Source organism: Ceratina calcarata, unplaced genomic scaffold (genome assembly GCF_001652005.2).
Source record: "Ceratina calcarata isolate Rehan_Ccalc_2016 unplaced genomic scaffold, ASM165200v1 scaffold517.2, whole genome shotgun sequence".
Taxonomy (NCBI): domain Eukaryota; kingdom Metazoa; phylum Arthropoda; class Insecta; order Hymenoptera; family Apidae; genus Ceratina; species Ceratina calcarata.
The window spans coordinates 610364-636368 of record NW_017176301.1 but is presented as its reverse complement, the minus strand read 5'-3'; the positions used below and the strand labels follow the sequence as shown (position 1 = coordinate 636368).

The following is a 26005-nucleotide window of genomic DNA, read 5'->3' as shown; positions in this document are numbered from 1 at the left end:
AGCGTACGATATATCTTACATCTACGTCTAGATTCGGAATGTTCATAAGAAATCATAAAACTTTCGTGTCATATTTTCTTTTTGAAAAAACAATTTATTATTAACAATTATTAGAAAACTGTACAGGGCTTTTTTGTGCTTCATCCTTCTGACCTTACACGCTAACTAATTCTTAAGTACTCGCAAATTTATTTAGGATAAAACTACGATATAGTATTATACTCAGAGTGTAAAGAAACATACAGTAATGTCGTCTCGTGTCAGTGTTACATACACTTGCTGTATCTGGATCTGGCACCATACATTATCTTTTATGTTTAATGTAATTTTGGTTTCCAAGTATGATACGAACAATGTATAATTATTTGCAAGGTAATAAAACTTACTTCTTTCACATATACATACGTACGTATCATTAATCAATTCGTCGATTGACAGGTTTATATTAGATACGAATTAACACGCACAACTGATGTTATCAAATGATATTACAGCTCTAAATACTGTATAATGTGAAATACTAGAAATGGAGAAATGAGAATAAAGTTGTTTTGTCCGTACAGATTAGAAAGACAAATAATTTTACTATCATATATTTCGAAGATATTTCAAGGCACTTGTGTCCGGAAGATGAATACTTTTTATCGTTTACAGTCGCGATAACGTAGTGAGTACTCTACAGATTCCGCGTTCTGTAAGATCGCACTCGATCTGTCGATCACTTCTAAAACCTATGATTTCGATTCGATAGACCGACAGTGCGTCGCGTGTAATACTCGAAATCAGTTGACAGTCAACACAGACCGATTGATCGGTCTTTATTTTCTGTTGTTATCATGTTTCGTGAGAGAAACATTCTTCTTTTTCAGAAAACTCACATCGTGTCCAATATACATATACGAATACGCAAAATAAAGTGCCTCTGTCGTTAACGTGTTTCGTAACGATCCACGGCGTACAACGACGTAAGGAATAAATAGGCAGTGTACAGAGAGAGTTTCATGAGACAATATTGCATTAAACTTAAAACATTATGTATAAACATATTTTACATGTCTCGTGTATATTACATTACGTGCAGCGTGCAGCATCGTATCTCGCAAGATCCGTCGTCGAATTCAATCATTAAACACGACTTACACGAGATGCGAAGTCGCCGAACAGAACGCATCTTATGGTGGTGGTGATACGTGTCGCGCGGGAAAGAGAGTTCAAAACTCACTACGGTGGTGAAGCGAAATGTTTCAAACAATTTTACGCGTAACACAGTATGTACAATACTTCGACCGGAATGGTTGTTGCAACGGCGGCGAAAGAAGATTTGAAACGACAAAGCGTAACAGTTCGTTCGTGCACAGCTCCGTGGGCGATGATCATTCGCATTGCCACACACCAGCTTTGGCACAGTTCTTTTTTCTCGCGTATAGTTACACTTCGAATCACGCACACACGCACGCAACCCCCCCCCCCCACACACACATACATACATACGGTAAAACAGCCCGTTTGAATGCCCCGTTTAACTTTCATTCATCGATGATCATCTATCCTATCGTCTCACGCGATCTTCATTGACAGCTGATTCCGGTGCCGTTTTGCTCTACGTCGCGGTAATAATCTTAACGACGATTGTGGTCATCAGACTGAGTGGAAGGTACCATGATACCGATGACGATAGTTTGAAAATGCTGCCCGCCGCAGAATCCGCATCCTGGTTAGAAGACGTGACTAGCTGCTCGTCCGTCTCGCCTGTCGAATTTCATGAAAACATCGTTGGAGGGAGGAATATACGCGAGTTAAGAAGATCGTCGCTGATCGGATGGGTCACTTCATCGAGCACGTTTAAGCACAGTTTTGCGCGTGAAATTGACAACGGTAAACGCTGCGAAACGTGTCTGATCGCGAACGTGTACCGTCGTCCTGTTTTCGCTGCGTCGTCGTTGTTGTTGTTTGGAACTTATTCGTTTACGTCCGCGGGCCGGGTTTTTGCTCGCGGTATGTTGCCCCTCTCGTGTATGTACTCACTGTGTCTCACCACTACGATACCGAGCTTACAACTTTACGATCACCACCTTGGTACGTTTCCCCTTGGTACGTTTGTTGTTGTCCTAATTCCATTGCCTTCTAACCCGAGTTTTCGTACGACTCAACGAGAGACTTCCCTCGAACGAACGAGTTTTTCATTCTCGCCCGTTCACTTTTTACCGAACCCACGCGATTCGGAGTGCAGATTGTTGTCCTCTGGAAAAGTGAGTTTTTTACGGGTTAATGGTGCTGCGATTGCTCGACATCGCGTGTAGAACGCAATTCCCCGTTGAAATGCAACTTCCCAAACGGAGTCGTACTCATTACAGCAAAGTACGTACAAACGAGAGATTGTCGATTTTTAACATTTTTTTTTTTTTTGCTTCGTCAAATAACGCGTTGTCTTGTCGCGTTGGTCGACATGTGCCATTTGAGAGAACTGATAGAACATGCCCTGTACATACCACATGATTCCTCGTGAAACGAAAAATGACCGATAACAGTAACCAAAAAGTACAATATTCGTGCAAATAAATTATAGTACCAAGTGAGAGCAATGAACAAAAGTACACACGTGCATTCGGAAGTGTGTGTGTGTGTGTGTGTGTGTGTGGGTGGGTGCATGCGTGCGTATTTTTCGCACAATGTATGTACGTTTGTTGACGCGTGTGGCCAAAGAAAAGGAATTTTCAACTGAATGAAAATTAAAGAGATACTTAAATGGGTTGGATGTCGAAAGGGGTTTTCATCGTCATCATTCGTCTTGTACAGTTAGAACGTGGGGATTTAGAATCGGAGACACATACTGTCCTACGATGGGTTAAGTTCCAAACAACCACGTGACCATTATCCATTTCCTGCATACAGATTTTCATCACCATGCACCTGTGCCTTTTTTTGTTTTTAGACTTTTGCATAGAGATATACGTGCTTGCACGGCCCCCGCCGCTATGAGTTTTTTCCCAGCTGCGAATCGTGCCATCGTATACATACGTTCTTCGCGCCGCCGCGATATGAATGCAAATTTCGCGGTGCAACGATATCAGTGAATGCATCCTCGTGCGACGTACTACATACTAATAATACTACGTGTACTATACTATACATATATTCCTTCGTGCACATGCTACAGAAGTTAAGGCAGCTTTCATGCGTGTTGTCAACAAAACGTGCGTGCGTAAACAAGAGAAAGAGAGAGATAAGGATGTAGCTGCCGCCGTTAAAGTCTAAACTAAACTTAAACGTTTCTACTCCGTCTCTACGACTTCAACGCTTGAGAAGCAGCCTTCCCCCCCGATAGCTCTGTGCTTCGACGAAACTACGTACGCGTTTTAGTTTATTCCGATACGGTATGTATCAGTAGATAGGAAGGCTTCTTGACGATCAACGTCCACGACACGTCCTTTGAAAATCGCGCGCGAGTTTTCATCGCAATAACGTTGCTCGTTTACTATGGCAACGAGATAGTGAATTCAACGGTTTGCGAGTCGATCGTCAACAGGTCTGCCAGGATCTCAAAGTTCGATAAAATCGATTGAATTTGCCTAGTTTGTGAAGCGTTCGATCGGAGCAATGTGAATTATTAATCGCGATGCGATCGCGTCCTTGTTTACGTCTTTTGGTTACGGATGATGCTTTCAGACATTGCTGTAATAGTATATTAGTCGATACGAAGAAGCCGTGAGCAGAAACAGAGTTTATAATGGGTGAAAAACAAAACAGTGCGAATCATGCATCCCGAAGGGCAGTGTTAGAGTTTGTGGTCGAACTTGTCTTTTTTGAATCGGACTAGAGAAGAGAAACGGTTAAAGAAAACGGCGAGAGTGAACCGAAACCAAGTGACACCGTAAGCACGTATAAGGGTACGACTACAGTGATTTACGTTGACGAAACGCGACTGCGTGGACGGAGGTAATGGTAATACCCCGTTCGAAAGAAGAAAGAGCTTGACAGAAGAGGAAAGCTTAATGTGTGTGCGTGTGTGCGTGTGCGCGCGCGCTTAATATTTACTCTGTCTTCAGCAAGCTGGTTCCGGCGGCGATGACAACGGTGACAGATAGGACCAGTCACCGGCTATTTTCCCATTCTCGTAGCCGTATACGTAGCATTATGTTAGCAATTTCTTTTCTTATTAGTCCTTTTTAACGGACATCACACGCAAAACTTCATTTTGCGCCTGGCTAGTAAATACTCTGGGCTGCTTGGGGAAGAAGCACAACGAATAAATCCCGAGATGATTTTCAAACATTTACATTCACGAGGGACGTGGGTGGTGGCGGTGGTCATCGCGGAAAAGTAGTTCGCGCTGTTGCTGTAGTAGGCTATAGACTTCCATCGCCATTTTTTTCAGGACTGCGGATGAAAATGCACGCGATGCAAATGCAAGTGTGTTAAAGCGAATCTGCTGCTGCTGCTGCTGCTGCTGCTGCTGTTGCTGCTGCTGCGTAGTTGTTAGTGGTAATATTAATCATACTTATAAATTCGTATTAAAAATGCAATGGTATTCGATTACACTTTGATGACGTACTCTTGTTTCGATTACGGCACGTCCGAGCCGCCTGACACCAGCTCACCCACGTGAAACTCACCCAAAATTAAATAAACGTGGGAACCACGTTTTTAAGCATCGTTAACAAGTTCACCGAAGAATTTTGTGTGGAACAATCCGTGCCTACCTAATCGTATTTCGTCGGCAATGAAAAGTTATTCGGTATTTCGAAACTGTATTCTCAAATTCACACACAAATTTCTTCGATTTCGCCCCAAGTATGTAATAGCCAGGTGATCTCGAGACACACCAAACTCGACTGAATCCTCACCTTTTTGTTTAACGACGATGAAACAAATTCGAAATTGATAATAATCATTGCCAAACAATTCCACGTAACGAAACATAAGAATGTTGCGGTAAAAACACTATTAGAAAAATTATGTACATTTTTAGACGCCTCGTCTCTCTCCCCCGCTCTTTCTATTCACGACTAGTACACCGAAGTAGTGGATACTGTGAAATTGTTTTATGGCGAGGTAAGAATCTGGTTTGACTCGAATGAAGCTTTACCTGCGTCCAAAATGATATCGCCAACGCTCCCGTTGCTATCGTCCAAGTAATCGTAGTCATCGTCGACTGCCGCCGCCGAATCCAAGATGCTGTCGTGCGGCGAAAATGCTTCCTCGGGATTCTCACCGAGAAGCCATTGGACATTACCTATTGTTCCTCTGTTCGCAGATCTGCACCCGAACCACCAGTAGGCCGTCGACCTGGGGAACGCTGGGTCGGCGATGTCCATCTGAAGAGACGACACGATTCGACTAAAGATATTGCACGTTTGTGTTCTTTCATCATCATCATCATAATCTCATATTCAGAAAGTGTGTTACGCGCGTAGTAATGTGACTCAAAATTCGATTACTACTTTCAACGGTCACACACTTTCGCGTGTTGGATTTTGATGGTACAAAGAAATTTGGATTCATTTCTTTCCTTCTTTCTTTCTGTTCGACGAAAACACTTACGGAGAACGTTCTGTCGTTGAATCGATAGTAAGCATCTCCTTTGAAGAAATACGTGTAACCGCGATAGACGATCGATGCGTCGAGATTGTTCGGAATGCCTTCCCAGTTCGAGGTCAACTTGGGATAAGTGTTTTTCACAGGTGGCTTCTGCGCAGGGTCGAACCTCCAGAATTTTGTACCTTTGTAGAAGTAGATTTTCCCGTTCCCGGTCCAAACGGTAGCGGTGTCGATGTTGTCTGGAATTCCCGTGAATCCTTCGCTGATTTCTTTCGGATAATCTCCGTCCATTCTCTTGCCCACGTATCTCCAATATTTCGAGCCCTGCATCGATCACCAGTTCGTGGATGATAATGTGGATGGGTAATCAGAGTTAGAAATTTGTTTTTTAGTCATTGCTTCTGGTGCTGAAGTTCGATCGACTGTGTATATACATATATGTATAAGTATTATGGGTCTCGCGTACCTTGAAGAAGTAAGTCTTTCCATTCTTGTACGTGAACGCAGCGTCTATGTTTCCTGGCAGTCCTTTCCATGAGTGCGAAATGAGCTTCGGATAGCCGACCGCGACACCATCCGCGGTCAAACGCCAGTAACGATCGCCTACACACAGTAGAGTAGTAGTTAATCGTCATCGACGATTAAACGAGAATGAGAAACATTCGTGGTAGGCATTGTAGTCTAGGCCGTAATATTGCGCGCGCGTACTTACCCTTGAATACGTATATATGACCCTCCGCGGAATTGAACATTGTGTCGATCTTCGGATCTGTGCAAAGTTCCGAGTCCTCTTCGCTCGGCGGTGACGTGGTCGTTGTTCCGTATCTTGGCCCGCCGCCGCTTGGAACACCACCACTACCACCATCGTTCTTAACTGATTTCTTTCCATACAGAGACTGGAACAAAATTGATGAGTACAAAACAAGTAATCACAATACATCCATCTGTCCGTGTCCGTCCGTCCGTCCGCCCGCCCGTTTATATCTTAAATTTTTTTTAAAAAATTCGATTACTGCTTACTAGAAATTTAAGATAATTGATACCTGAATACCCTGAATATCGTCATCGTCCAACTGAAAGTAGGGCTCGTATCCGCGGTAGAAAGGTGCCATTAGGGCAGACTTGACGTCGCTATGGCTCAAACCGAGGGAATGGCCAAACTCGTGAGCCGCTACTTGGAACAGGTTCGTGCCACGAAAACTGTCGATGGTCCATTGTTCCGCGTCGTCGAAATGGGCATCGCCGCCGTATACGGGGAAATAAGCGTGAGCCAAAGTGCCACCAGGTCCGTCGAAAGGATCTCCGTCTCCGTGTTCGCCTTTCTCGAATCTAATCTCGATATGGACCTACACAGAAAGAACGTTTACGATTCTGATCTATTTCGTTTTTTTTAGTGATCTCGTCTTACGATTACGAAACGAGGCCGGACAGAGTCTACTACAGAAAATTATTCCATCCTATGGGACGGGGTGGCGCTGGGTACGGTGGTAAAAGTTTTCTGGCACTGGTAGTGTACTCGCAGTTAATCGGGTGTGACCTTCACATTTTTTACAACTAGTACTGTAGCTTCTGCCTTATTAGTGCTACGTACAGACGTACGCGTTAAGCATTATGAGTAAGGACGCAGATGATCGCGTGAACAGAAGAGAAAAGAAAAAACAAACAATGATAAGACCGGTGGTGACAGAGTTCACTGTGTTAAAAAACTGCGCGCGTTTCGATCTGCGGATTTTGCTCCTCGAAGAGCAACGTCGCCATCGTCTTCGTTTCCTCTTTCTGCGTCTGCTTCTTCTTCTTCTTCGTCTCCTTCTATGCAATTATCGCGTGCGCGCGCGAGGAATCTGAGTAAATATTAGTTGCCTCACCTGGCCCGACTTCTTTTGAATGAAAGTGAGATCCGTGTATTCCGACCACACTTTGAACGCTTTGTTCAACTCGACGTCGACTTTGTGCTGCGGCAAATTTCGCGGATACTTGCTGATCTTGTACGTCAGTTTCTTCACGCGCCACCTCGAGCCTGTAAAAATATAAGACGATGTATCTCACGTCTCGGGTGACTTAAAAACGAATCTCTATCTCTGTTGGTCCGTCTGTACACGTCGGAATCGTCGGTTTGAAAACAGTGGCTAACGATACAGTATGGTGTTACTACACACAGTACACCAAAGATAATTTGAAGTACGATGAAAGCTCGAGGTTGGATATGCCATTATGTTAAAGATGTTTCAGCAGATTTGTCGCGCGACCTTCGTTCATTCTAATTTTTCCAAACAACTGCTGGCTGCATACCGCGCGACGTCTGTTTATGTAACGGAAATCGTTGCACGTGCCAATCATTGCACGACCGTCTAATTTGTCGTTCGCGTGTCTTATCATTGAACGTAAGCGCATATCCCGTGTCGAATGCTCGAATGCTTTAGCTTTAGGGATCGATTTTTTAAGCTGATGCACGTTCGTTTCCAATCGTCGTTCGTAGGATGTCAGATGTCACAGATTTCCTCAGAGAAGTGAGGAAATACCTACACCGGGTAATCCAAATCTATCATCGTCATTACACACGATACACAAGTACGCTGTGATTCATCTATTAATCATATATCTAGCAACGTGCTCCAAAGTTAAACACGCGGACATTGCCGCTGATCTGAATCTTTGCACTTACTCTGTCACATTTAATAGCAATTTCTTGGAAAGCTCGTCGTTGGCCTGCACATTCCTTACTTCTTTGTAATTCGTGCACTATTTTTTTTCGCGCGTATAAATTCAGGATGCATTTCGCGATTGTTTCGAGATGAAAGAATTTCGTGCAGTATTAGATTAAAAATGGAATTGAATTATAAACAAGAAACTGATAATTATCGAACAGATCGTCTTGTCATCGCCTCGTGCAGTTGCTCCGAGTTGTCTCCGACAAACGGCAAGGTTTCGCGCGGACCAAGGTCGCGATCATCGTCTCCGTTATTAAACGACGGTAGACACCGCATCGAGGTCTACCGCGCATCCTCTTTCGCATTCTACCCGCTCATCGAATCGGCGGCACTGGATAAACATCATAAAAATCGCGTATTTCTGAATGAACAACCTGCGCAGCTTGAAACGGGTTTGCAGATCAGATACGTTCTCGGATTCGTTCCATTTTGATCGCGATCGCTAGCTAGTATTGGGTCACACAGTCAGGATGGCTGTTACGCGATGGAGTTCCGCGATAGGATATACGCATCGGTGATCTGGTCGCCCTGGTGGTAAGTTGACTCGAACAACGCAGGGAACGCGAACGCGAGGTTCAAAGTCACGGTTACATTTTTCCCGCGCGCGCGCGCGCGCGCGCACACGCACGCATAGATTTCGCGGCGGCAGCGGCAGGGAATGACTGCGGAATTATGAAATGAAAACGTGACGCGATTAATATTCTGAGAAAAATGGACGGTGCGGTGGAGGGGGAGGGGTCACCGCCCTCGTAGAAACAGAGATATCGTTTTGGTTAAGATACGTCACGGATACGATACAGGACCGTCACGGTTCACGGTATTATTGCAAGGTTCGCGTAAATTCTGCAATCAGAGACAATTAACGTGACGCGTGGTCAAAGGGCGATTACGAGCAATGACTAGCTAGCTGCACTAGGTGTTCGTCAAGAGAAATTGTACTAATCGCTTTTGTTCGATCGTATCGTGTAACAAGAAAAAAAAGCGAAGCAAATCCAATTCCATTGTTTACATCTTGTGAATTCGTTTCGTCAACAGCAAATGAGAAGGAAATAGAATAATAATGAATCTGAAAAAAATTAATTAAACATCGTATCTCCTCCATTCGTCATCGTCATCGTCGTCGTCGTCGATCGTTTGGAAATGCATTGTTCGAACAGCGATCCGATGTTTAAAAAATACAGTGCGCTCGGAGCATCCGACAAACGATAAATAATTGCGGTACAAGCAAGCATGACCTGTTTAGGGTGACTGACTTTACATTGTCTATAACGTGAGGCAGGAAGTCAAAAGTAGTAACACCGGATTGCTACTAAGCATTGGACTGGCATCGTGGCAAAAAATTTCATTGCCTCAATAATTATTCAAACTTTCGAAGAAGATTATAATAGGATCTTCTTATTCACTTCAGTCAAATGCTAATTGATTTTACCGATCGATCTGCTTCGAGAACTGATCCAAATTGTTCGGTCGATCGGGTAAATTGTCGAACTAGTGCGGATAGCGACATTATCGTCGTCGATAATACGAGAAATATTGGTCGCGCGAGTGATAAGTATTTCGATAGAATCAGATGAGTGACAACGATTAGTTCGATTCTCGTTTCTGTCGCGCGCGCGGCATCAATTGCAGTTACATAAAGTACAGAAGTTGGTCGAACATCGTTACGTCATAGACGTCGAATGGTATTGTATTGCAAAATTCAGTGCAATCTTATGTGATTGCTACAGTAATTCGAAAGAGTATACGTTATTTTTAATGGAACCTACCTTGAAGAGCGTAACGCTTCGACCTGCCAAAGCCAGGGCCCACTTTGTCTTTGACACCGCACCTTGGCAATGCCATTAGCTTGAACGTTTCTTCGTCAAAGTCACCTGAAGACAAAAGAAAAGAGACAAGGAGTAATGATCGATCTTGAAATTCATCTTATTAGATGATATCTCCCTGAAATCAATAATATTCCGCTTCTCGCTTCTCCGCCACTTAATTACATCGTTTTCCGCCTCGTTTCGATAACCCCTTCTCGTTTCTGGTTCTAGTAGTTTATTAGACCAGAATAATTCGTCGTGCTTCTGTTCGAAGAAACCGACGACGACGCTACTCTACTCAAACAATCCAGTCTCCATTATTCGACCTCCGTCCAAAACCATCAAGGCTGTCTGAAATGTAGGTTTCAGGTTCAGATCGCAGGCAGATGGCAAATATCGATCCCCATGCATGTTGCACGCTTGCTGTTTCCTATTTACGATCGTCTCATCCGCCGCTTGTGCACGTATACGTTTGTTCGTATCGTGCATATGCATCGAGTGTGCATAATATGCGGAGCATGCGAAATCGTTGGGCTACTCGCGCCCACACACACACAATCCATAATCGGCGTCGAGACAAGTCGATTAATCGTCGAAGACAAAAGACGTCGTGGTCAATCTTATTCATCGTCGCGTTTCGGTCGCTGTTTCATGGAGCATGTGTTTCATCTGTTTCGGCTCGGTTCGGGTGGTGAAAAGAGCTTGGTCTCGGTGGTCGAGCAAGTGTGCGATTAGCTTTAGTGCCGTGCCGTGTCACGTGCAAACGAGCCTCTGCTACCCGCGCACCGCCGCCGTACCGTGTTTCAGCTGATCACGCGACTGGAACTTGTTCTAACCGCGTTTATTAATACTCCTGTGGAAATCGTGTGCTATTTTAACGGAACGATCATCCGGATCGATTTGAATACACTACGGAGATTCAACGCATTCCGCACTACATACATACATATATACATACATACATACGTACATCCTTCGGAAGAGCAAAATTTTGTTGCAGAAAGTGTATTATTTAGCCATTAAAATCAACTGGAAATGTAAACGATCGGCTTTACAACCGGTTCGACTTACTTAAACCGAATAAAATGTACCTGCAAGTTTTCTCTTTTCTTCTTAGTTTAAATCGATTTCACGCGAATTTTCTTCCGTTGAATAATTTCGTTGTTGCAGCATCTGTCCGCAACCCGCCTCTTCACCTTTTTTCGTATCTCCGTGTTACGTATCCACGTCTCAATTTACTGCGACCGCCAATATTCAGTTACAGTTTAATTTGTTCGTGATTAATTTATTCGACGGCTTTGTCCCTTACGTATAGACATTTCTTTTTTGTTTTTGTTGCTCCTGTTGCTCCGTGCAACGTTTCTTTTTGTGTGAATCTGAAGCCGGAGCAACAGAACAAAAGTGAAATCCTCTCTCCGTGGAATGCGACGTGACTTTTACCTCGATTTCGTAACTTATCCAATGAATTCGGTAATTTTTATCCGTTCTGGTTAAAGATTCCATTATCTAACACGGTTCTCCGTTAGGCAACTTCTCCGTTAGAAAACTTGTTTGTTACAAGAGAAGAGAAGACTGAAAAATTTCTTCGATCGTAACGCGCAACGCGTTTAAACAGATTCGATGTCGCACTGTACTTAAGAATGATCTCGCGATTCTAATTTTATCCGCGCGCGATTACTGCTAATTGATTTCGAATCGTGAACGTGTGTACGTGTGCGTGTGTACAATCGAAAGACGTCGCATGACGAAGTTGTAGTGGTAGTCACTATCATATGAGTCACGCTGTTTCAACGCCATTGATGAATCTGCCGCATTTCACCGAACTCTGACTCACCCGCGGCATCGTCATCGTCATCATCGTAAATCGGGGGAGGGGGCGGTAGCGAGTTACCGTCTCTCGTTATTTTTCAATATGAAACGTTTCCGGTGTTATGTCCTCCAATTTACCTTGGAAATCAAATTGTCCGAACTACGCGGAACACGCTCGCAACATTTAACGCTCGATCTCGATTGTCAGTTCTATCGTCGCCACGAATCGACTGTCGGCTGCTCTATCAGCCGTTTTCCGACGATAACGCGTACCTCATCGGTACAATTTTCTCACGTTCACTTACGCGTCAGACTCGCGACTTTTCACCGAAACGGAAGTAATAACTCGGTTTCCTTGTGCATCGCGCATTCTTTGCTTTTTCCGTTTCGTGAAGGCTCGAACCTTCACCTTCTAATTCGTTCAGATTCGTTTGTGGACATGACGTTACGTGGATCCCTCTCTTTCTCTCTCATCGCCGAGAAGCACGACGTTCTCGATCGTCTCTACTTTCTCTTCATTTTTCATTCATATTTATCCGCGGAATCGCGCGAGTGCTTACGATACGACGACGGCCGGTCGGGACCGAACCGGGTCCGGTTTCTCAAGGTTTATAAATGCTAAAAATCCGCTCTTCACTTGGAGCCGGTCGAACGACCGCGTACGGGGCCGTTGTACCTTTTTGTACTTACGTTGTTGCTGCTAAAAGAGAACGGATCGAGACGCGATTCGTAGAAATGCACACCACGATTGTTGCCCCCGGGACGTTTTGCTTTAAAAATTCCTTTTCGCTCTCTTTGTTTTACAGTCTCTCCCTGTGTGTAATGTAAATGTCTCCGCGGTACGCAAATACACGTATCACGAGTTACAATACCTAGCGTACGTAGACTAATTTACGACGTTCTAACGAAATGTTATATTTGGACCTGTACGAGTGTTACGACATGGCCGTAAGCCTATTCTTTGGTTTCGTGAATCGGACGGAAGACGGGAAAACGCGCGGCAAAGTCGAAAGCGAACGGATCTATCGGGGCATGGTATGAATCATGCACCCACGACAACTATTAAACTCAATTACGGTCAACGAATGTAAAGTACGGCCGAGCGATCGCAAGGACGTAAATAAAAGTTGATTGATGATGGAGGCACCGAGCGAGTTTCGCGAGCCTCGTTTAACCTTCCGGTGTCTCATTCTCGTCGCTGGTCGCGATCTCTGATTAATTATCTCGCTAAATTATCGTTTTTTCGTTAACGTTCTGTTATGGTTTTACCACCGTTTCTGATCTCGTATATAGCGGACACTACTTACCAGTTATGTTTAATCCGGCAAACGCTTGAAATTCTGCAACGGCTTTGGACAGCGCGTCTTGAGATATGATACCACCACTCGTCGGATTCATTGGTTGTAAGTAGCCGAATTGAGACAAGTAATTCTGTGAAACAGACAACCAGACAAATTATGGTTAATTTTCGATGGCCAATATTCTCATTGACGACCACAGTCGACCGAGAATAGAAACAGTAAGAGACAGCGTTACGTTGAATTCGGATGCGAATCGAATTCTATCAACCACCGCATCGTCGTCGTCGCCGCCGCCGCAATAGTAGTGGTCTCTTCGCAATGTTAGACTTGTTCATCGTACTGAAACGTGCTGGTTTTGTACAATTGTATACTTAATTCCAATTCCAGTGAAACCGGTTAGATTTTGCACGTTGACGAGCTGTGTGAATAAGACAGATGATGTCCGAGTGGATTGATACGCGTGTGCGCGATGATCGTAAGTATCCCGCCCGATATGATACAGTTATTTAACCGCGGCCGCGCGATTACAGGCCGAATTTATTATTAATAACGGCGAATAAAACGCGATACGTACTTGCTTCCGTTTTCCTTCTTCGTTTCGAGCTGAATCACAGAAAATTTTCAACGAAACAGAGGAACATGTTGTGCAAGATTTGTTATTTGACAAGTCTCTTACGACGATCTTGCTGCTTATTTTTTCTCGCAACAAACGAGTCGTTGACGAGAGCACGTCGAGAGATAAAATTAGTTTACACGTTGCCACTTGACGAGAATGTAGAGCACTTTTTTATTAGAACTTGGGCGCATCGATTTCGAAGTTTATGTACTCGCTCATGTATCTACGCGTGCATGAATTACCTTAGTTTTATCTACATCGTGTGTAGTTAGTTGCAAACGTTTCCGTAAGGGATGAAATTTAATGGTTACGATCAGCGAAATCGTACCAAGTATCATAACGTCCCCCGGTCTAACGACCCGTCACTAAATCGTGAAACAAGCTTTAAAACGTGATCGTAACCTCGTCGCCGTGAGCACAAAGTTATGCCGTGATTCACGATTCGCGCGCAGATAAAAGCGATAGGTACTCGGATTTGGATAATAATCGATCCACGATTTAGTTGCATTCTCGCTTCGTGGAGGATTTCGCGTTCCGCAGAGGATCGAGCCTTGAATGAATGACGCTGATTCATCGTACAACGCAAAATAAAGCCCGCCGCGCTATTTTTTCCGGTACGAGAGCCTCGTTATTAGTGCCTAGTTTAGGTAGAGTTTAGGTTAGGTTTAGTTAGAACGACCGTATTTTTCGATCGTAATTAAGGAGACTCGCGACCATGGTAAATTCTTCCACATCCTCGGTTCCATCGTCGAGTGTTAATTCCGATCGTCAGTCCTCTCGTCGAGCTTCCGCGTCTTGCAGCAATTCTCCCAACGTCCCGTGTTACCCACCACCGCGCAATTTCCGGGTATTAACCGGGTACAGAATTTTCTGAATGAAGGCAACCGGAGCGCGCGTACTCGCGCGTGCGTCACGCGTGAATAGTGAATAGTGAATAGTGAATGGGCCACTCCCTCTCAACGCCCGCGTACGGACTCGGACGCGTAGTCAGGGAACTACGCTTCCGAATCATTCGCGTCACCTTATTCATTTATTTATATTTCTCTTAAATTTTGATCGTCACTCGAAGTCGAGTGAAATCCGTTCCGAAAAAAATGCAGGAATATATGTGACGTGACGAACGACGACGAGTCTTACCGTCGCGTGGAGATGAGATAAGCGCGTGATCTAGTTAATGTTCCTACCGGTACTAACGTGTTTAGATTCAGTTGGAATCTGATCTATTTTCCGATTTCCGAATGCTTACTACTACGGTGAAACAGCGAACTAGTGAATCAGCCTCGTCAGTAACAGAGTATTAGTTGGATTCGTCAAATAAATTAGCACGTTCTTCTGGTCGTTCGACTTGAGAAATTCTTCGTTACCACCACCACTCTCATAGCGCTTAGCTGTGTTTCCCTTTGTCTTATGACGAACGAATTCTTCGAGGCAACGTGACCAATCGTGGGTGTGTTTAATCGCTAACAGCCTCTGACTCGCTCAAATCATCACGATTCTTCGACGGTCGACTTGGATTTTACGTACGAGACGACGTTGAAAAAGAAAACATTGTATTTGTTTCAGAGACATACGGATGAACATGGCGACTATTATTATGCGTTACGATCGACTGTGTTCTCCGTAGCGTATTTGTATTGTCGCTTGAAATTAATCGCTTGTGTAATTAAAAGTGGCTGTCAGAACTTATCTTTGGCATCTCCAACGACGACAGACGTCGAATTAAGTCTTAGAAAGATGGTAGATTAACGAATGAACAAAAAACACCGTCGTCGTCGTCGTCGTCGTCGTCGTCGTCTCTGTCTTGTACGATAATTACGTGTCACGTGCGAGCGTGTGTACACGTGATGGAAAATCGAAGAAAGAAGGACGTGGTTGCGCGACGCGCGATCTTCACGGTCAGAGTAATCATTTGAAAAATATCTTTGTATTTTAGTCAGATCAGTTTGCTCTGTACTTCAATATCATTTGTCTTTTGACAATTCGCGAGAGCTGTGAGCGTCGTAATCGCTACTAGAACGTTCTCTCGCTGATACGTAATCCTTGTAATTTAACGAATCGATAATCGTCGCCGTTGACGCGATTATCATCTGCAGCCAGTTGTTCGGCGAAACACGAGACGTTTTACGATACGCTGCTACTAGGAGGTACCTTGAGAAACGTGCAAGGCACGCGACGCTTACACGTTTCAAGCGCTAGGCCAGCACGATGTTGTTAATTGTCGATGCTCGGGACAATTCTTTCGTCCGAGAAATCGATTTTCGAATCATTCTCATGGTTCTCGTCTCAGCTTCAGCGAATTATTTGAGATCATGCGTTCAGACGTATCGCGCGTCTCCGTAACACCGGTTCATATTCGGCCGTCGTTAAAATATATCGTCGTTATAATATAGTTTTTTAATCGAATCGGGCGACACGACGCGGTTGTGTAAAGCTGGATCGATAAGAAGTCGTGACCGTATCGCGTTCACCTGTTGAAAAGTTGACACTTTGATCGGTCGAGTTCGGTCGACGGCGGCGGCGGCGTCTGACGCATGTCCCATTTCCCCATGACCCGATTTCGAACTAACACGGATTTCGTGTTTCCAAACTGTGGACACGACGACGAAGCCGTCGCCGCCGCCGCCGCCGCCGCCGCCGCCGCGTAATGATCACTGTTTTCTGTTTCGTAACTATTTCCTATCTCTCTGTTCCGCCATCTGTCTCTCTGCCATTTAACAGGATCGTTGTGTACGTGCGTCTACGTAACACGGACTCGGGACGGGGCGAAGGGGCTACGGCGACAAGTACGTACGCGGCTGTGGATGCGGTGGCGGCGGTGGTGGTGGTTCCAAACTCGGTTTGAATCGATCTCCGTGTCCGACACGCGTTCACGAAATTTGTTGCAGGATAGGGCGGATAGATCGATTTCTGAACGGAATTCCTGCGTAGGTTACGGTTGATAAATTTAATGGTGGTTCCTGTTGGCAGTTGGTTTGGGTGAACTGCTAGGTAACTGGGTCGACCGATGCATCAACCAGCGACCTTTCGGATTAAGAGATAGACGCGAGACACCGCTGCCGCCACCACCACCACCACCACCACCGAAAGGCCAAACGTGGAAATGCAAATTGCCGCTTCTTAATCATGAAAAAGCGTGACTTTTAAGCATCGCTCGGTCGAAATCACGAAACTGAACTATGTTCCTCACAATGACGGGTAGACCTTGCCCAGGCCTGATGACTACTATTACGTTTGCACACCGTGCACATTTATAAGATCATTCAGTTTAATCTTCCGATCGAGACCGTAAAATGACTCAGTAAGATAAGATTAAAACCGATTTCCAATTGCAATGCCATGCCTCGTTGTCTTTTTTTTTTATTCATTATTTTCAATTCGCCTGTTTTCGTTTAGAATGTAAAATCTCAAATCAAATTACACGGTTGCATATTTTTATGGGGTATCTTACGAAACGACTGTATCGACGATGTGCGCAGTCTGTCTTTGTTAGTAGTGGTTCCCATTGTTCTTCGTCAACAGTTTGTTTGATTCGTTGTCTTCCTCTTCTTCCGGGATAGATCTTCGAAATTCTAATATCAAGTACAAGAAGATCCGTCGAGCGCGATCTGAACCCCACTGCTGCTCGCACAATTTTGTTTCGCGTGGCGCAATCTCCATAATCGAGGGAATACGGAGCAGTGAAATTGTCTCCTCTTGATACGGCCACGTTTGTCTAACCGTGCGGAACGTTATCTCTATCTGTTATCGCTGATAAGAAGCACAAGTTTGAAAGAATTGTATCAGTCGAACGAAGCGTAAAGCCCGGGTTTAACGAACCCCTTCGTTTATTGGCCATTTCATATGACCAACTGTATTGTATATTGCTATGACATCCAGCTGATTCCACGTCCCACGTCAGAGAGTCGTGATCATTTCGTTCTAATTGAGTTAAGTCACGGCTGTAGCAAATGGACGATACGTGAGGCTACGATTGTTCCTCGTCCCCGGCACGATTTCGTGCGAGCGTGAAGCGTGACTCACGGCTTTAAGGGCCGCCGCCGCCGCCGCCGCCGCCGCCGTCGTCGTCGCCGCGCCGGATGCATAAGGTATGATGCACGGTTTTATGAAATCTCGCGCCACCGTTGTTCTAGTATAGTCGCGACGGTTTATCTTGAACTCGCTGAGATTTATTACACGTTTAGTAGACGTGGAACGCGTTTGGATCCGCTCTGTGTTTCGTGCTGCGTGGTCAAAATCAGTTGGTCATGCATCTGCTGCATTGTTCGATGAGCGAGTAACGAGAGAAAGGTTTCTTTCGATTTCGGTACGCTGCGCGATCGATAATCTGAAAATTCAAGTGCTCGGGGACCGGTTATTATCCAGTATTTAGAAAACTGTGTCGCTCAGTATCGATTATGCGAGGAAGTCGCGACTAAACAAATGTTACGTTTAAGTTGTTGCAGTCGAAGAACATTTTCAACCATCCTTTTCCTCGCTTACCTCCATCTTGCACAAATATCGTCGATTTCCGTTTTCTATTATTATAGTGATTATCGAGAAGAACGAGGTAAATGAATGGGCATGTCCTTGCGGACGACGTCATCTTCTCCTGGAGTCCTTCCTCGAGAATAACATCGCTTAACGGTGCAACAACGATGGTGCACGATGGTGCACGATGGTGCATGATAGATCTGTTACTCGAGAACGGCGGACGAGGAGGTGTGTGCACACAAGAGTAGTATCGAGTAGCGACCCCGACCTTGAAGAGGTCTTTGTCGACGCAAACTGCATCAGTATTCAACGCCTTCGCATCTCCTGCCGGTCGTTCGTTCGTTCGTTCGTTCGTTCGTTCGTTCGTTCGTTCGTACGTTGAATACGAAACCACCCAGATCCTCCGATCGTCTACGAGCTTTGTATCACCGAACAATATATTTTCGCGTTACTACTCTCGCGATTACCTTTGTACCAAATGTTCTTCCTTCTTTGACACTCGACGCGATCATAGCGCAGTCTTGTTCAACACTCTCATCGTCGTCAGAATTAAACGCGTCACGACTAAACACAGCACAGATAAAGATAGTCCATCTCTTAACAATGACCAAGGAATACTTTTGCTTTAAGCTCTATGCAACAGACAAACGTGTCTTTGGAAGAAACTATACTATGGGGTTTCGATTAATTATTATTATTATTATTATTATCATCGAAGGTGGCGCATATTCAGCAGGTGCTTGACCCTAACTGACCTTACTCGACCTAGTCGTGCGACGGAGTCAGATAAGAGGCCAATTTAAAATCTTGCGTGCACCTGTTCATGGAATACCGTCGAGATAACCGCAGATTTCCGAATAACCCCGCGGGAACGCCGCGTTCGTTTTCTTAATTCGTTAGCTGTCGCGGAATTAAAATGTATCGCGTAGCGGTTTCCTGTAGCAGTTAATCACCGTGATTTCACGAGGACGTTTCGATCGACTTTTCTTATTAGGATTCAGTGTCGTCGTCGCAATAAAAATGCGCGTAATCTGTCTCCGAATTTAGAGCCGGTCCCCGCCGTCCGGTTGTAGGCAGGAGGAACAGTCTTCGCTGTTCCTTCTATCTTTATTACTACATTCCACGTCTCCACGTTTGGCTGCCCCGAATTTTAATCACTCTCTCTCCAGTACCAGAGAGCATGTTATCAATTATTATTATTGAACGATACAGTTACTAAGGAACGAGATGAGAGACGACACTATGATGTTACGTTTCAGTTTTATGCAACAATTGAATCTGTACTATTAACGATCGGTCATTGTGAAACAGTGTGAACAACGCGATCACCAATACAGAAGCCAATACGGAAAAGCATATCTCGTCTCTCTTCTTCTCCTCTTGTACATTGTCAGCCTACTACTATACGACCTCGTACGAAATGAGTCGCGATTCGCGGTCGTCGCCAACAAGATTTCTCGTTTGACTCGCGAATGCAAATATCGGTTATCAAGAAAGTATACCGATGACTGATATGATGACATCATTCGAGATAGAGCGCAGAATGTTACATGATGATAATGATGATGATATCGAGATGATTATGTGTTTTCGATTCGACTCTTACTAATGGAGAACGCGTTTACGGAATCGTTTCCTTTGTTCTACGTTGGAATTAAACGGGCTACTTGCGCGATTCACCTTTCTGGAGTCTCGAGGCGACGTGAGGAAGCAGACAGTGTGATCATTTAAATAATAATGGGATCTTCTAATGGGTAGTCGTTAGTGCCGTTCGGTCTGTGCGTGATGCGAAATACGGATTCGTTATGTAAATCACGGGGAAATCTCTGTTCGACAGGATTGTTCGATAGGATAATTAAATAATCCTTGTCGGGGAGATGAATAACATCGTGTTTAATACGGTTGTTCGATTGCTAATCAACATCTTTGTTCCTGAGGGATCGACTTGAGTCGCATTGCGAAAGCAATTACGAATCGTACGTTCTTAACAATAACTATATTTTCGCTCACGTTTTATCAAGCGACACGCGATTACACGATTCCTCATTGTCGCGAAATAACGAAAAAGACGCGCGACCGCAACTGTCGCGTTGCGTTTCTCGCCTTCGAATCACGCCTTCGTTCTACCGGATGGCCCTAACCGGAGCAATTTCATACGATCGCCCACGATCTACGAGAAATTGGAACGGACGAATCGATACGTTCTAGAGAGATGCGTATCGCCAAGTACGAGATTTTCCACCGTCTTGCTCCTCGTGACACGTTTCTCGCTTCTCCCGAGAGCAGCGATACGCGATATTTCAAGTTCACCATCCACATACAGGAGTATCGCGTGAACTTTCGCTTCAAGTTCAACGGTACTTCTAGAAACGAGACAGTTGGGAAAACTGACGGTCGTGTTAGTCACGAGTTCGTAACTCGTGCAGTTAGTTGACAACGTCTCGACTTATTATTAACGATATTTATTAACTATTATTCATCGACCGATCGACCGTTACTCGCACGTTTAAAAATCGATTTTCTATTGTACCAAGATTCCCCGTTGTGGTCTCAATTTATTCATAGTAGATGTTCCCTCGCGCGCGCGAGACAGATTTGTGCAACGATTACGGTTCTTCGTCCAGTTTGTCGTTCGAGGCACGCGTCGTCGTTGTCGTCGTCGTCGTCGTCGTCGCCGTCGAGTAATGATCAAACGCGCGCAATTAGTAATTATAATAAGCCGTTGCCAATAGCGTTGCTATCCTCGCGTACTGGCGTCGTCTATCTATTAACGGACGCGCGAAGGCACTTTCAGGCGGGCGACTTGCAACATTGAGCAAAACGAAAAGAACAAGAACTGCGGCAAGCGGTTCACTTGTTTTCGTTGACAATCAGTGGAGTGCACACACGTTGACACGTTGCCGAAATGAACGTTGAAGAAATAGACTCCGCAACCACCTGTGTGTGACTCGGCTCGCACGAACGAACATTTCGGATTCAGAATTTGTAGCAGCGAATATGTTTAACAGGCGTCGGGCTAATTCGATCGTCGTTGGTCGACCAGATTAAATCTGATGATACTCGGGGCGAGTGTCAACCAGCAGACACTAGGCGGAACGGAACAGCAGCGATATGAAAGGGGTAAAGGAGCGAACGAACGCCGCGGATCGAGCGACGATCAGAATATCTATTGGGTGTCGATCGTTAATATTCCGATGACGGACGGTTCGTGTTCCGACTGTGGATCAGCAACGACGAAGGCCAACATTCGCGATCCTCAGCCGTGTGTATTTCCGTGTCGAGGCACATACATTATTTACCATTTCCTAGTATGATCCTGCCGTCGCCACAGCCATGTCCCAAAGCGAGAGAAAGAGAGGCGAGAGAGTCAGTCCCATGAGAATGACTTGGCACCTTGCCAGGTATCGAATCAATTTTGATCTTGGTTTCGCGTCTCATCGTCCAACGATCGCTTCTTCTTTCAAATAATAACGCGCGACAGATTGCGCGAGTACTACGCTTTTTGAGATGTCGATTGTCTCGAAAATGTTCCACACTACCAATGCAACACGTCGTAGCACGTCGTCCTCGCGAAAATGGTGGCTGGTAAACACAGCCGCCCCCCGTTTCTTGTTTGACTTGGCACAATGCCCGGGACACCTAAATTCGTGTCAATTACGAGTGATGTATACCGCGGCGGGTTGGACCGTCTCGTACTTACAGACCCATAATAATTATTGAATAAATTAGCGATGATCGGGAAGATTTCCTTCCTGGGTGATCGATCATGCTTATCTTGCTGAAACGTCCGAACGTGTGCGGTAACGTGTCTACTATGTTAACTCTCGGTTGAAGATAATTCGACTCACGAAATGCCTCGTCTGTCGTCGGCGTCGTCGTTGTCGTCGTCGTCGTCGTTGTCGTCGAATAACGAATTTCATCTGTCATATGATAACGGTAACCGGAACGAAACAACGTGCAGATTCTATTCTCCAAGTAAACAATTAATTCGTGTGCACGCGACACAGCTACTTACAATGGAAGCTGCAGTGAGCAACAGCAGTACGTCTGATTCGAACGAGTACGATTCTACTGCCCACGTTCCTCGACTCTCACTACTTGCAACGGACATTATTTATCAGCCTAGATTCCAATACGCGAGCGACGCTCTGCCTAACTGGAATTTTTAGTACAACCGGCGGTGAGCTCGATGTTCCGAGCTACTTTTCTACTTGTCTTTTTTTTCGTTCTATAGAACGAACGTGAAAACACCTGTCACGCGATAAAATGATTCGAGTGTTCTTGACCGAGCGACGAATAAATTATAGAAATTATTATTGGATGCATGTAGATCGGTTTAGAACGACGTCTGTCTTCTGTCGACACTATTAGAGATTTTAACGCCCTTTTTTTGGGTCGAGTAGAACAAGAGATTCTTTGCCGCCAGGCGTGTTGGCTACAATGGGCACCTTTTAATCTCGAACAAAGAGTCGATGAAACGTGATTGAGGGTGTGAAATCGGTTAGGTTTTTCACGCATCGCGAACCTTGGAGATAAAACTGCTCGCGTTTTGTATTTACCTGCACAGATAATTACGTCGTTATCGTGTGTTCCGAGATTGCCTAAGCGGCGAGTATGAACGCAATTTCAATGACCGTCATTCGGCCAAGGCTCGTCCCCGCTGTGTGTGTATGTGGTCAATTTCATTTGATTAGAATTACAAGTCCGAGTATTAAGAATTTTACAGAAGAACGTGCGCCGTTGATGTTTTAAATCGTATCAGGAATTTTTAATTCTCGCCACACACGATACGCTCTGATCAATAAATATTTAAACGACTCTTTCCACGTTACACTGCGATGTGTACGATATCTGGTAGAAATGGAAAAAAGCATTTTCGAAATTACGAGCCTGATTGTGAGCTACTGCTGCTGGTAGAGGAAGCGATCTAAATTATACGTTCGCAGAATATGATTATCTTATCTCGTATCTTCAAGCTGTATGGTTCGCGTTCTTGGGAAATTTTGTTGAAAAATTAAACGGTCAATATTAGCATTTTGACATTTTAACTCGTGTCAAGTTGATTCTATTAGAGAATTGGCTATCGTCAAAACGAAGTGGAAACAACGGTTTATAGTCGTATCAGAACTTTTCGGTCGTATCGGCCAGGCGTTCTCGGTACCGTCTTTGGTACAGGCCCATAGGCACTGCGGTTTTTGCCATTTATTACGAATTTATCGTCGATCGTGGTACGCACGCAGTGGTCAATCGCGGAAAGAGTTTCCAATTCCTTGTTCGTAGTTTTGGCTTCGTACCTGCTCGCAACTGTTGAAACGAATCGCGAAGGTCGGGAACGAATCATCGCGCGCGCGTAGCTGAACTTTGTCGTCGTGTGTAGCCAAGTGACGTCACATTGTTCGGCCTTATGTCATTACGCAGCGAAACCGGTCTCTCAGTTTTTTCTTTTCATTTAACTGCATACCTATGCCGATAAGTACCTTGGATAGACAAAACTGTCGATCCATTCTTCCCGTTCCATTCAACATTCCTTCCTGAGCCAACCGCTCATCTAGTATATGTATGTATATTTCATGATTTCAACGGGCAGATCGTCACATACCCAAGTGAAACAAAGTACAAAGTATAGTCGTCGTCGAAGAACTTGTTGTTGATACGAAAAGAGAACGAATGACGATCCGGCTAGATATAATCTGACGTTGGCGATCTTAATCTGTGTGTATCAGCGTCGTCGAGATAAAACTTCCATTGGAATGTTATTCGCTTCGGCAGAAAAAAAAAAAAGAAACATTTTTCAAGTAAAACGTGTACACGTTTACGCGACTGTTACTCATTCGAGTATGACACATACTCGCGGCGGCGGTATACCAGTCGACGATAGATCTCGCGCGAATCAATTTTCCCGTGAGTACTCGTACGATCAAAGTCGAGATTCGCTGTGCGGCTATTTTTCTATGCGCCGTCTCCGATTCGATTGGAACTTGTTGCGTACGTACTAAGCGGTTCGTTTTCCAGGAAGGAGCGTAAAAACCGTGTTTATATGACGACACGATTGACAACCGAGAAACGAACAATTGCGCGACGCGATTTTCGTCATATTCGTTCCAATTCGGTTAGCTGGTTCGCGCGAGCGTTAAACCGAGCCGATCACCCGTACGATCTTCACCTACCAGCTCGCGTTTTCAGTATTACCAAAGTAGAACGTAGTACGTTGGGATTTAGAGGTACATTTGTTTGGCGAGGCGAACCCGCTCAATCAGTTCACTTACCATAGCCGCGGTTTGCGATATGACAGGCGCCTCTTCCTCGGAGCTGGCGCACGAAACGACCAACAGTATCGCCACCAGGATGCTTCTTGCGCGTCGTCCCCATCGTCGTGAGACCGTATCGTTACGTCTGGCCATGATTTTCGTCTTCCGTCGACAACGGTCAAAATCGGATGGTGAATCCTGTGTCTCCTTCGTTGGGACCTTCGTCGGACGCGTTCACCGCGAATCCGTTTCTCACAAGGCCTGACTGTCTCTTCACCCCCGACCGGCCGAGACACTGACTGCACACACACGTTCGCCTCAGATCGCCAGTCGTAGATCGCAGGATGACGCGACGCGTGATCCACGTGTCCTCTCGATCATTCGAGCCCCGGCAAACTTTCTTCGAACTACCGTGCTTCCCCTTGGGTCGTCCGGCTCCGCTGAGGTTCTCCGCTGTGTCGAGGAGCTTCGGGAAACCGAATTCTTTCAGTGGCGGAAAAACCGTGCCCCGATCGAACTGTTCCAGGGCTAGCTTCGACTCGCCAGCAGGGTCAGTCTGAAACCTCGTTGCCACGACACTATCGATCTCGTGTTTTACCCAACGTTAGTTCCACCGTCGTCGCCGTCGTCGTCGTCGGTAGTGGTTTACTTTTCCTGCTAGCACGGTTCGTGTTCCCTCTTCCGTATGCGAGATTTTCCCGCAGATTTCCCCGCAGATTTCCCCGCAGATTTCCCGTAGAGGCACGCAACTTGGAACAGAAGCGTTTCCTCTTTTTGAGATACTCGTCGCGCCGACGATACCGACTTATCTCCGACTCGACTCGACTCGACTCGATTCTACCGGAGGACTGGCAGGACGACGACGACGAGAAGAGATACGCGACCAACTAAACTCGGACTGTCGCCGGGGTACCCCACGGAAGAACGAACGAACGAAGGTGAACGAAAAAGAGAAGAGGCACGGAGAGAAAGGACGCGGCCGTACGGGGAACTGGTACCGGAGTCTACCGCCACTCTGAATTACAATCAGTCTGCCACTGACTTTTATCGAGGCCTCCCACCACGCCGTGCCGACTACTACCACCGTCGCCTGCCCGTGGCAACGTGCAATGGTACGCGAGTATGCACGCGTCGCTTCACTCTCCCGCGTCGTCGTCAGGCTCTTTTCTCCTGTATACGCCGTTTTAACCGTTCGAATAGGAAGGTTCAGGATTAGATAAAATCACATCGCTACCAGTCGATAATCGAGGCAGATATTTTGATGATAGCCAGGGAGGGTGACATGCATTCCGAGTAGCAGCAGCAGCAGCAGTAGCGAATAGCATAGGAAAGCAAATATCCTTGCAGTAACGAACATCTCATTGAAACCGAGCATTCGTGTCGGGATCCGGCGCTTCTCGGTCAGGGTTGCTCAGGTTGGTGTGGTTTCGAGTGCATGATAAACGATCCGACGATGCCGGAACAGTCGAAACTTACCTGAAAACAATTTACCTGGTAAACAATATGATTT

At 45.4% G+C, this 26005-nt stretch overlaps 1 protein-coding gene across 6 annotated transcripts; it reads right to left on the bottom strand.

Annotated features, from left to right (window-relative positions):
* Positions 1-73: 73 nt before the first annotated feature.
* Positions 74-25540, bottom strand: LOC108628386 (Matrix metalloproteinase 1). 6 transcript variants are annotated; one of them, XM_026816438.1, is made up of 11 exons: positions 13736-15546; positions 13397-13579; positions 13168-13291; positions 10013-10117; positions 7404-7555; positions 6582-6884; positions 6251-6434; positions 6005-6141; positions 5542-5862; positions 5087-5315; positions 74-1749 (listed from the first exon to the last, which is right to left on the bottom strand). In XM_026816438.1, the coding sequence occupies exons 3-11, from the start codon at positions 13256-13258 to the stop codon at positions 1601-1603; spliced, it is 1671 nt and encodes a 556-aa protein (XP_026672239.1). In that variant the 5' UTR covers positions 13259-13291; positions 13397-13579; positions 13736-15546; the 3' UTR covers positions 74-1600. The 6 variants fall into 6 exon arrangements, with proteins under 6 accessions (XP_026672239.1, XP_017885754.1, XP_017885757.1 ...); XM_018030265.2 differs by lacking the exons at positions 13397-13579; positions 13736-15546 and adding an exon at positions 24514-25539; XM_018030268.2 differs by lacking the exons at positions 13397-13579; positions 13736-15546 and adding an exon at positions 24514-25539 and having other exon boundaries at positions 5234-5315.
* Positions 25541-26005: the final 465 nt, after the last annotated feature.